This window comes from Balaenoptera ricei, chromosome 7, assembly GCF_028023285.1.
Source record: "Balaenoptera ricei isolate mBalRic1 chromosome 7, mBalRic1.hap2, whole genome shotgun sequence".
In the NCBI taxonomy this organism is placed as follows: Eukaryota; Metazoa; Chordata; class Mammalia; order Artiodactyla; family Balaenopteridae; genus Balaenoptera; species Balaenoptera ricei.
Window position 1 is genome coordinate 87,251,366 of NC_082645.1, and position 13,085 is coordinate 87,264,450.

Here is a 13,085-nt window from a genome sequence, read left to right on the forward strand (position 1 = left end):
TCAAATAGTGAAAAACTGGGAATGACTTAACTATCATACAGAGACATATAGGTATAGGCATGACCACATAAATGAAAAGAGAGAGAACAGTGTTAAAATATTATGCCATTTATGTTTAAAATGAATATATTGTGTTTATATATATTAAAAGAGAATGAACATTTTTAACAATAAGTAAATTTTATTTTATGTTTTAAAGTTACAATAATATGTGCTCTGTATAAAATGAAACAAAGAATACAGATGTGTTTATTCAAAATCACTGACTTTCCATATGGCTAAGTTGCTTTGCTGTGCACCTGAAACTATCACAGCATTGTTAATCAGCTATACTCCAATATAAAATAAAAAGTTAAAAACAAAAATCCCTGACTTTCCACCAACATTGGGCACATCAAGACTTAATATAGAGCTACAGTAGTCATATTAGTGAAACAATAGACAAATAGATCAATGGAACACAATAGACAGCCCAGAAACAGACCCATACAAATATAATCAACCAATCTTTGACAAAGGAACAAAGGTAACTCAATGGAGAAAAGTGTTTTCAACAAATGGTACTGGAACAACTGGACATGCAAAAAAATTAATATACAGGTCTTACACCTTTCACAAAAAGTAACTCAAATTGGATCATAGACTTAAATGTAGAATGCAGAACTCTACAACTTCTAGAAGGTAACATAGGAGAAAACCGAGGTGACCTTAGGTTTGGTGATTTCTTATATACAACACCAAAAGCACAATCAATGAAAGAATATTTGGTAAGCTGGATTTCAATAAAATTTAAAACTTCTCTCTGTGAAAGACACTATTAAGAAAATGAAGACAAACCACAGACTGGGAGAAAATATTTGTAAAACATACATCTGATAAAAGACTTGTATCCAAAAGATACAAAGAACTCTTAAAACGCAACAGTAAGAAAACGACTCGATTTAAAAATGAGCAACAGGGCTTCCCTGGTGGCGCAGTGGTTGAGAATCCGCCTGCCAATGCTAGGGGACACCGGTTCGAGCCCTGGTCTGGGAAGATCCCACATGCCGCGGAGCAACTAGGCCCGTGAGCCACAACTACTGAGCCTGCGCGTCTGGAGCCTGTGCTCCGCAACAAGAGAGGCCGTGATAGTGAGAGGCCCGCGCACCGCGATGAAGAGTGGCCCCCGCTTGCCACCACTAGAGAAAGCCCTCGCACAGAAACGAAGACCCAACACAGCCATAAATAAATAAATAAATAATTTTTTAAAAAAGAAAATGAGCAACAGATTTGAACATATATCTCAACAAAGAAGATATACGGGGAATTCCCTGGTGGTCCAGTGGTTAGGACTCCGTGCTTTCACTGCCAAGGGCCCGGGTTCAGTCCCTGGTCAGAAGAAGATGTATGGATGGCAAATAAAGATATAAAAGTTGCTCATCATCATGTCATTAAATAATTGCAAATTAAAACAACAATATGAACACAACATTGTAAATCAACTATACTTCAATTTAAAAAATATATGATATCACTACATAGCTACTAAAATAGCTGAAATACAAACCACTAACACCACCAAATGTTGGCAAGGATGTGGAGCAAAGGAACTCCACAAAATGGTACAGCCACTTAGGAATACAGTCTTTTAGTTTTTTCCAAAGTTAAACATAGGCTTACTATACAATATAGAAATTGCTCTCCTAGGTATTCACTCAAATGAGTTGAACACATATCTACACAAAAGTCAGCACACAAATGTATTTATAACAGCTTTATTCATAATGCCAAAACTTGGAAACCACCAAGATGTCCTTCAGTAGGTGAATGAACAATCTCTGGTATATCTATATAATGAAGTATTATTCAGCAATAAAAAGAAATGAGTTATCAAGCTATGAAAAGACATGGAGGAATTTTTTTTTAACTAATTTATTTTATTTATTTATTTTTGGCTGTATTGGGTCTCCATTGCTGCCCACAGACTTCCTCTAGTTGCGGTGAGCGGGGGCTACTCTTCGTTGCAGTGGCTTCTCTTGCTGCAGAGCACAGGCTCTAGGTGCGCGGGCTTCAGTAGTTGTGGCTCACGGGCTCTAGAGTGCAGGCTCAGTAGTTGTGGCGCACGGGCTTGGTTGCTCCACGGCATGTGAGATCTTTCCGGACCAGTGTCCCTTTTCGAACCCGTGTCCCCTGCATTGGCAGGCGGATTCTTAACCACTGTGCCACCAGGGAAACCCGACATGGAGGAATTTTAAACACATATGACTAAATGAAAGAAGTCAGTCTGAAAAGGCTATATACTGTATGGCATTCTGGAAAAGGCAAAACTATAGAGAAAATAAAAAGATCTGCAGTTGCTAGGGGCTTAGGGAGAGAGAAGGATGAATATGAGGAGCACAAAGCATTTTAGGGCACTATTCTGTATGATACAGTAACGGGGCATACATGACATTATGCAGTTGTCAAAACCAGGAACTATACAACACAGAATGAACCCTAATGTAAACCCTAGTAGACTTTCGTTTAATACTAATGTATCAATATTGTTCATCAATTGTAAAAATGTACCACACTAATGCAAGGTGTTAATAGGAGGAGAATTGTGGGGCATGGGGGAGTATATGGAAACTCTGTACTTTCTGCACAAATTTTCTGCAAACCTAAAGTTACTCTTAAAAATAATGTTTATTAAAAAGAAAAAAGGTTGGGGAGAAATGTTTGTGGAACAATTAATAAATGATCTTAATCTTCTCTTTTTTCCCTTTTTTTAAAAAAACTGAGGTGAAATCCACATAAAATGTACTATTTTAAAGTGTACAATTCAGTGGCTTTTAGTACATTTACAATGTTGTGCAACCATTACCTCTATCTAGTTCCAAAACATTTCAAGAACCTCAAAGGAGACCTTGTCCCCCTTAAGCAGTCTCTCCCCAATCCCCTCTCACCCCAGTCCCTGGCAACCACCAATCTGCTATTTGTCTCTATGGATTTACCTATTCTGGATATTTCATATAAATAGCATCATACAATATGTGACCTTTTGTGTCTGACTTCTTTCACTTAGCATAGTGTTTTCAAGGTTCATCTGCATTGTAGCCTATATCAGTACTTAATTCCTTCTTATAGATAAATCACTTTCCATTGTACAGATATACCACATTTGGTTTATCCATTCATCTGCTGATGGACATTTGAGTTGTTTCCACTTTTTGTCTGCTGTGCCTACGGCTATGAGCATGTATATACGAGTACTTGTTCACCTGTAATCTACCTTTTAGGTGACCCTCGTGGGGAGTTGGATTAATCTGTGGTACTTAGTGTATACCAGGCGATATTGCAGAGGGATTTATTGAAAAGAATTTGTATTTCTTGAATGTTTGCTTATTAAGTGTGTGATAGAGCCAAAGTGGAAAAGCCTGGACCCATGGGACTTGCAGCTTTGGTATGGCACAAGAAGGAGAAGCAGAGGAAGTGTTTCTTGGAATAGAGAGGGCAGGTTCTTGAAAAATCAGTCATTATGTTTAATGGCCTTGACTGAGTCCTACATTTCCATCTCTGGGGCTACTGTAGGCAAGGAAGGGTCTGGCTGGGAAACAAGAAATTGTGGATTTACAAGTAGTGAGTCCTTTGGAGTCATTATCTGTGGCGATCCTAAACACATGTGCAGAGTTACTGTTTCTTCTTTTTTTGTTGTTGTTGGTTTTTAAAAATATTTATTTATTTATTTAGTTTTGGCTGTGTTGGGTCTTCGTTGCTGTGCGCAGGCTTTCTCTAGTTGCAGTGCATGGGCTTCTCATTGCAGTGGCTTCTCCTGTTGTGGAGCACAGTCTCTAGGTGCACAGGCTTCAGTAGTTGTGGCATGTGGGCTCAGTAGTTGTGGCTCGCAAGCTCTAGAGCGCAGGCTCAGTAGTTGTGGCTCACAGGTTCAGTTGCTCCGTGGCATGTGGGATCTTCCCGGACCAGAGATCGAACCCGTGTCCCCTGCATTGGCAGGTGGATTCTTAACCACTGCGCCACCAGGGAAGTCCTACTGTTTCTTCTTTACATTCAGTTTTGTGTATGGATCTTTCAAGCTCTTATTCACTGTAAACCAGGTCCAAAAGCTGGTCTATACTGATGATTCAGTCAGAATTTTTCCTTGTGGATTATATCTCTTATGAGGACAGTGTCCAAATCCTACTAATGTCTTAATAAGGCATCTCCATCTCTCCAACAGAAACCACAAAAATATAAAAGGAAATAAATGAGAGCATCATACATATTAAAAACTTAGGTCAGCTCAGGTGTTAACATTACATATTTTAACAATACATACATACATTTTTAAACAATAATTAAAAAATTAAAATGATTGCCTAGGCAAATATTTATTTTAAACTTATAACATGCATAAACATAAAAAAAAACACTTTAATCAAATAACAATGTACCAGTCAGACTAGGTTAGGTTAAAAGTAATATAAACCCCACATTTTTTCCTCTCACATAAATGTCCAGAGGTAGGTAATCTAGGTCTGGTATGGTGACTCTGCTCCTTAATGTCTTCACCCAACAAGGCTCCTTCCTGTTCACCACTCGGTCATCCCTACAGTGTGGCTCTTGTCCTCACAATTCAAGATGGCAGCTAGAGCTCCAGCCATCACATATGCAGTCTAGTCACTAAGACAGAGAAAGGGACAAAGGGGCGAAAGGCAAAAAACAGCTGGCTTTTAAGAAAAATTCTCAGCAACTGCCAAACAATACCACTGCTTACATATTATTTTCCAGGACTAGACACATGACCACATCTTGCTACAAGTTGAGGCTTGGACAACTAGACCTGTATTCTGTGAGGCTTTGTGCCCAGTTTCAAATTAAGACTTCTATTACTAGGGAAGAAGAGAATGGATATTTGGGACAGTGAGCAGGGTCTGCCACACAGACAAATTGACAAGGCTGACCTCAAATTGTGACCTCTTGGTGGCATAAGTAACATGCTTAATCCTGAAAACTTGATCCTAGAATATGGCAGAAGAGATTCCCATTTCAAACACTGCAGACAGAAGAAGCTGTCAAGTGACCCCTACCATGGCCTATTCATGGAAGAGGATGGAAGGTGTTGGGGACTGGAATGGAACTGGGGTTGACGAGACAGTCCTCCTAACCAGTGGCCCAAAAAAGCAGCCCTGAGACCAGGGGTCCTGCTACTGAAAAGAAGGGCTAGAGGTGAGACAGAGAAGTGAAGGCAGAGCTATAGGGAAGAGTAGTCTCTTTAGCATCAAAGAACCAGCTACTCAAAAGTTGACAGAGGGACTTCCCTGGTGGTCCCGTGGTTAAGACTCTGCACTCCCAATGCAGGGGACCTGGGTTTGATCCCTGGTCAGGGAACTAGATCCTGCATGCATGCCACAACTAAAAATCCCTCATTGCTGCAACTAAGACCTGGCACAGCCAAATACATACATACATAAATAAATAAATAAACTTTTTTTTTTAAAGTTGGAGGAATTACCTAGACTTTACTTTAGAAACCAGTATGCTTAAATATACAGAGATAGAAAAGAGGATTTGGAAAACAGAAAGAAAAGATACCAGCCATCGTTCTGTCATTCATACACCACTTTTGGAATATTTCTTGCCGGCCTTTTGTTTTCCTGTGAGAGATATTTTTTGTTAGTTTTTGCTTTTTTTTTTTTGGCCACACCACACAGCATGTGGGATCTTCGCCAACCAGGGATCGAACCCATGTCCCCTGCATTGTAAGCGCACAGCCTTAACCAATGGAGCTCCAGGGAAGTCCTGTTTTGCTTTAAACGTACTTAGCTATAAAAATAAAGGCTCTGTTTATGGCTTGAGTTTATATCCTAGGCTGGGCTGACCAAGGACAAGCTACTTAGCATCCCTTTGCTCACTTTCCTCATCTATAAAATGGGAAGAAATAATAATGAGGACAATAATACCTACCTCAAAGAGCTGTTTTGAGGATTAAATGAGATAATTCATGTAATGAGCTAAGAACAGCTTTTGTAAGCCTTTATTATTTGTATATATAAGTTTAGCGGTTACATAAAATTCCAACCAGTGGACATTTTATCATAACCATGCTCCTGTTACTAAACACTTGACGAATTTTCAGTTGGTGGCTATTATAAAGTTTTAAATATTTTAATACATTTATCTCTTTTATATTTAGGGCTATTACTTAAAGCAGTATCTTCAGAGTCTTCATATAGATTTTAGAACATTTCATTTAAGCTGGGTTGTGGGTATGTATTCATTATATTGTTACCTAATATAATTCTCCTTTAGCATGCCTTAAATATTTCATTTAAAAACTATACTCAATGAAAAAGAATAAGGCATTTAGTAATCAAATTGCTCATATACACAAAAGTGTCAAAGAAGTAGTTGTAGACCCCACTATTAAAGTGAGAAAAATAAGTCACAAAATAACTTACATGAGAGCTGACTAAAAGACAGAGATGGGGGTTTTTACAGCTCTTCACATGCCAAACAACAGGCACCTCCTGGCTTACCACTCACCATTGCTCACATTCTCTCTGCTCCAGCTAAAAGTTACACTCATGGTTTCTGAAACATGCCTTACATTTCCCTTATCTGACCCTTCGTTTGCTTTGTTTCTTCTCCTGCAATGTATTCTCTTCTCCACCTCAACCTGCCAAAATCCTACCAATTTTCAAGGTTTGATTCAACCTTTTCAAAATAACTCCTCCACAGTGTGCTGTAATAATAACAGCTATGTTCGTGTGGCATCACCAATGCAGTCATAAAAACTCTCTCATTGGGTATGATCATAAACGCTCTCTCATTTCATCCTCAGAACAATTCTGCGAAGTAGGCAAGGGAAGGCAAGGCTTTATTCCTCCCATCTTGTTGGCCTGCTCCTGGAATCAAAGTCCCTCTTTACTCCACCCCATACCCCTTGCCAGTGAGCAAAACACACAAGCAAACCCTTAGCACTCTTTTTCCTTGGCACCTGCGGGTTGACTGATGAATGGTATTAATAAAAATAATGTAATCTAAAGACAGAAAAGTGACAAAAGTAAACAGACAGCACAGTATAATTTAATAAATATATATTTTTTGTTTTTGTCTGTTTTTTTTTTTTTTTTTTTGGCCGCATGTGGGATCTTAGTTCTCTGACCAGGGACCAGAGATTGAACCTGAACCCCCTGTGGTGGAAGCGCGGAGTCTTAACTACTGGACCGCCAGGGAAGTCCCAATAAATAATTGCTTTTTAAAAGGGAAGGAAAGAATAGATGGGGATTTAACAGGCTCTGTATTTTCACCGTGTCCATCAGATGGGATACGGAAAGCTATGGGGCCATACTGCCTCTCTGCGGGGGAAAAGGGTGGGGCTGGGAAGGTAGGGTAATGACTCTCACAAACAGCTAAGAGAGGAGTATGACGCCTTCCCTGGAATGCATGCTACACATCTTCCAAAGTTTGTTCTAATTTCTGAAGGACACAAGATCGTAAGGCTGGTCGTTAACATTCTCGATCCGGCGCTACCAATGATTTTCTCTGAGATTTGGGAACAGCTCACTTAAAAGCTGTGTGCCTCAGTTTCTTCAATCATAAAATGGATGTTCTCATTCTTTTTGGCATACATTATGGTTATCTACTCCCCAGGGAAGCTCCATGCCCCATTTTTCCCTAAAAGAACCCCAGCTTTTGGAGACCATGTGCCCAAGGGAGCTGAAGCCACTGAACCCCAGTCCCAGGGGACTGAGTCTGGGCTGGTATAAACCAACCATGGTAATCCCATTCCCTCTGCCAATGGTTGGTTTAAGGAAGAACATATCATGTGATTCTAGCCAATGAGAAGTGAGGGAAGGGAACTCTTGGGGAGGAGAGCTTCTGGGAAAATTTTCCTTTGATCTTAAGAAGCCACACAAGGAAGAGATGTTTTCTCTTCTGTGTTTGGGTATGATACTTGGACCTGTGGCCCTCTTGTGACTTTTAGATGACAAATTTGAAAATAAAAGCCCAAACCCTGAGATTACAGAGAGGAAAGGTGGAAAGCATCAAACCCTTGAGGAGATTGTTGAGCCAATGAATTAGCCAAGCTAGCAACTACCCCCCTACCTCTGAAGCTGTTGCTTAATAAGAGTAAACAAATTTTTTAAAAACTTTTTAAGTTAGGTCTTCTGTTACTTGCATCTAAAACATTTTGAATGATATGATTGTGTTTTTCAAATCTTTTTCTCCCCATTTTACTGAGAAATAATTGATATACATCACTGCATGAGTTTAAGGTATACAAGGTGATGATTACATATATTGTGAAATGATTACCACAATAGGGTCAGCTAACATTCACTGTCTCATATGCATACGCTAAAAAGAAAAGAAAAAAGGAAAAAAATTTTTCTCCTTGTAATGAGAACGCTTAGGACTTACTCTCTTAACAAATTCCCTATGTATCACACGGCAGTGTTACCTCTAGTCATGATGTTGTACATTATACCCCTAGTACTTATTTATCTTACAACTGGAAGTTTGTCCCCTTTTCTTTTTGTAAATTTTTAATTTATTTTTAATTATTGGAATGAACATCATTGATGTGAATTTTCGAGAGATTATAGCTGTCAGGTGTCATTATATTATTTATTGAAAACCTAATGTCACAATATGCTATATCCTAAAATTTAATTCTTCACTGTCAGTCACACTTATACACTAAACCTGCTTGCATTCCATCCATCACACCCGTCTTGTAGGTCTTATTATTGTATATCACATAGCTGACTGTCTTTTGTTCTCTCTCATTCCATTTCTAAAACCTTTCTTCCATCTCTGGTTTACCTCTACCATATTCTCTATCAATCTCCTAAGTTATAGCTCATGGGATTACAGACTGTAGCTGCTCCTAAACCCTCTCTAACTAAAAATCTCATATTCATCATGTTCAGTTTTTGTGAAACATAGCTTAGGTGTGGGAGAAATCAGGGCCTACATCAAGAATCTGATATTTCAGCCTAACATTGGACAATGCACTGCAGGTGCTTACCCGTGCTTAGAGCAGTCTTTTTTTTTTTTTCTTTTTTTTGGAAGTTTGTGCCTTTTGACCACCTTCCTCCAATTACTCCCTTCCCCCACCTCCGGTAACCACTGCCTGATCTCTTTTTCTATGAGTTTGGCTTGTTTTGTTTATGTTTTTGTTTTGTAGATTCCACATATAAATGAGAGCATATAATGCTTGGTATTTGTCTTTTATTTCACTTAGCATAATGACTTCAAGGCCCCTCTTATTTTTATATTTAATGCAAATATAAGTTATCTTAATAATATATAAAAATATATAAAACTAAAAAGTAATATAAATAAATACTATGCTTGTGGTTGTATGAATATGGAAAATGCTTGTCCATATTCATATGGACAAGAATATGGAAAATGCTTGTCACCCGGTCAGGATGGGACAGAGGAGGATGCAAAAGCTGCCAGGTCATTAAGATCCCTCTCAGTTTCCCTCTGTAATAATTAACACAGGGTTCTGGTTCATGAGTCCAAGGACATGCATTGTTCCTGCTGGTGCCCCGAGCAATGTGAAATTCAAAGACACCCTCAGGAGTCCCACATTCATTAATACAAGGATAGAAAATTACCTTTAAAGTAGAAATAAGTGTATGAAGTGTCTGAAAACTGTTCCTTTCATACTTTTCAGCCTTTGTTGAGTGATCATGTCAAAACACATATAAACATACCCACACAGAAACATACCACTTAAAACCAACTTAAAAATATATAAATAAGTTTTTTCTTAACTTCAAGTGATTTTTTTTGGCCGTGCCTCAGCATGTGGGATCTTTGTTCCCCAGTCAGGGATTGAACTCATTCCCCCTGCAGTGGAAGCACGGAGTCTTAACCACTGGTCCACCAGGGAAGTCCCTTTAAATAATATTTTAAACAATAATATTCTTTTAGGTCATGCTTTCAAATCCAAGGAGGAAAGGTATACTGATTACTGTAGAATGCCATGTGAGTCCTAGATTAGGTCATGACAGGGCAGCCCTTATGAATAAGATCAGTGCCCTTATAAGAAGAGACACAAGACAGCCTGCTTTCTCTCTGTTCTCTTTGCCATGTGAAGATACAACAAGAGGGTCATCTGCCAACCTGGAGGCGGGTTCTCACCAGACACCTGATCTACAAGCACCTTGATCTTGGACTTCCCAGTCTCTAGAACTGTGAGAAATAAATGTTTGTCTTTCTGGCTAGCGATGGAGACTGCAAAGCTAAGAGGAGCCTTTGGCTTTTCATTTGCAAGAGAGGATGAGTTTCTTTCTCAGAGTGTGCTGCAGCCAGACACAGTACCTCTCCTTAGCAGACACTCTGCTGTTCCAATCATACACCTTGCTGTTGAGTTCAATGTGGAGCTCCAGGAGTGAGTGTTTTCTGGAGGGAATGAGAAAGGCAAAAATTAATCCCATGCAAATATCAACGAGGAGACAGATTAGCATTAGGGTGAAATCAGCCAACAGATATGAAAGTGCTTTAAAATTGTTCCTTTCTAAATATTCTACAAGCTGCTTAGCAAGTGATCCAAACAGGTTTGCAGCACTCTGACCCAATGACCACAGTCCCCACCCACAGGGGCAACTGAGTTTTAGTCTGGGTACACACCAACCAGATGATAACCCATCTGGATCATCTATGCAAATGCAGGATGGATGTAAAAGGCCAATAATACCGTTGGCCCGTGGCGTATCTACCTTGGAAGGCTGAGTTGCCCCTGCTCTAGCCCTCCCTTTACTGCTGTGCCATCCCTGAGGAGGCTAGGGGTCCCAGGCCCTGAGATTTATTCCTGGGGTCCCCAAGCTACAACAGATGCCTTTCACAGGTGACTCAGAGAAATTCTAAATTGTGATTAGGGGGCAACAGAAAAGGGACTGCTAATCTTACATTTGAGGTACAGTGAGGCTTCCCTCATCCTAAATGGACACCAGGTCACCAACGTTTCCCTTAGAAAAGTATCCTTGCCAATAAACATCAAAAATGTCTAAGTTACAAAGACTTGCAGACCTGTATAGCCAGGTACCATTTTTCAGCTATCAACCTGTCAAGACTTGGGGAAATAAACGAGCACACGGTATCAGTGAGAATTCAGGGATGCAGACTCTCTCATAAAAGTTGATCTACGGGAATTCCCTGGGGTCCAGTGGTTAGGACTCGGCGCTCTCACTCCCAGGGGCCCAGGCTCAATCCTTGGTCCGGGAACTAAAGTCCTGCAAGCTGCGTGGTGTGGTCAAAAAACAAAAAGCTGGTCTAACTGTCCTAGAGGACAATCTGACGAGATGCATCAGAGGCTTTAAAAATGCTTGTCATTCAACAGCGTAATTCCACTTCTGGGAATTTTCACTTCAAGAAAACAATTAAGAATAAGCACAAATACTGAGCTACAAAGATGTTGAACACTTTCTTTTTTGTGAAAGCAAAACATTGCCCAACAACTAAAGACTTGCCAAGTAAATTATGCTATAGCCATATTAGGGACTGCTCTGCAGACATTAAAATGATACTATAGGGACTTCCCTGGTGGCGCAGTGGTTAAGAATCTGCCTGCCAATGCAGGGCACATGGGTTCGAGCCCTGGTCCGGGACGATCCCACATGCCGTGGAGCAACAAAGCTCGTGCACCACAGCTACTGCGCCTGCGCTCTAGAGCCCGCGAGCCACAGCTACTGAGCCCGCGTGCCACAACTACTGAAGCCTGCATGCCTAGAGTCGGTACTCCACAACAAGAGAAACCTGCACAATGAGTAGCCCCTGCTCGCTGCAATAGAGAAAAAGCCTGCACGCGGCAACGAAGACCCAACTCAGCCAAAAATAAATAAATAATCAAATAAATTTTTAAACAAATAAATAAAATAAAATGATGCCATAAAAATGTGATTCCTGACATGTAAAAATATACTGTTGCACAAACTAAAAGCAGGTTATAAAGTAACAGTAGATTATGATTTCATTTTGGCTTAAAAAACATCTTTATATATGATTGTATCGGTATCCAAAAAAGATCTGGAAGGCAACACACCAAGATTTGGTTAACAGATTAGTTCTAATAAGTAGGATTATAACTGCTTGTTATGTTCTGCTTTCAGCATCTATATCTCATGGTTTATGTTCAGTAAGGAGTATGTATTGCGTTTGTAATAAGAAAAAACAAAACCAAAACATTTCTTAATTTTGAAGAAAAATATCCAAACCACAAGCTGACTACTATATGACCTTCTGAAGTACAAAGCATTCATAAGCTGTGCAGAGTCTATATCGTACTCCCAAGGCAACCCCAACAAGGAATGAAAAATCCCTCCCCCTGAAGAAAAGGGCATCAAATATGGCACAGTGGCACTTCCATCCTGGTAGCAGAAAATAAACAACTGGGTCCAGGATCCGCCACAGCTTGGGTGGCTCACCTTTCTTTCCCCAGTTTCTGGGAGAGGCACTTCAGGTACAATGAGGGTGAAGGGGAGGACCGCTCCAGCAGGGACACGTCCGCTTTGCATAGGCTCCAGAAGAAGTCAGCTTCTCGGTGAATCATGCAGGCCCCGGGCTGCCTGACCTTGAATTCTGCACTTTTCACTGATGGCCTATCCACCTCCAGGAAGCTGCTGTCCTCTAGCTGGCCCTCTGACGTCACATAGTTCTGGATAAAAAAGACCTTTGGCTTCCCTGAGAGAGAGGGGCATGCATCTGCCATGAACATCCTTCTGATATGATCCAAAGGGACCCCTGAGTGAGTCTGATCCACGCCAAACACGCTCTGGGAGCCCCCTCGGCTCACCAGGATACACACGAAGCTGTCGTAGTCTTGGTGTTGGGGCATGTGCGCAACTTGGCCAAGAATGTGCATTATATTTTCCACAGTGAGATGTAAGAAACGCTTGACTTCATAGCCCAGGGAAGTGAAGGTTTCCTGAAGAATGTCTGGAAAAAACAAACAAACATGAAAAACAACACAGGAGTAAGAAAAGCTCAAGAGACACTGGGTAGCAATCCTAAACATGGTCTAATCTCCATTACTTGTCTGTTTCTGCTTTTGTGTCATAGTTTGAGGATTTAAAGGACCTAAGAACGGGACAGGAGGGATAGAATCAGCC

The 13,085-nt window shown here is 40.3% G+C and overlaps 1 protein-coding gene across 7 annotated transcripts in view; it reads right to left on the reverse strand.

The window, feature by feature from the left end:
* Positions 1 to 13,085, reverse strand: part of CFLAR (CASP8 and FADD like apoptosis regulator) — a 70,417-nt gene that overhangs the window by 7,885 nt on the left and 49,447 nt on the right. For 5 of the 7 annotated variants that reach the window (XM_059928458.1, XM_059928461.1, XM_059928460.1 and 2 more), the window contains 2 exons: positions 12,402 to 12,912; positions 162 to 10,380 (listed from right to left, as the gene is read on the reverse strand). In XM_059928458.1, coding sequence (XP_059784441.1) covers positions 10,242 to 10,380; positions 12,402 to 12,912 — 650 coding nt within the window. In that variant the 3' untranslated portion in view covers positions 162 to 10,241. Of the gene's footprint in view, positions 1 to 161; positions 10,381 to 12,401; positions 12,913 to 13,085 lie in introns of those variants that run through there. The other 2 variants (XM_059928463.1, XM_059928462.1) reach the window with 2 other exon arrangements.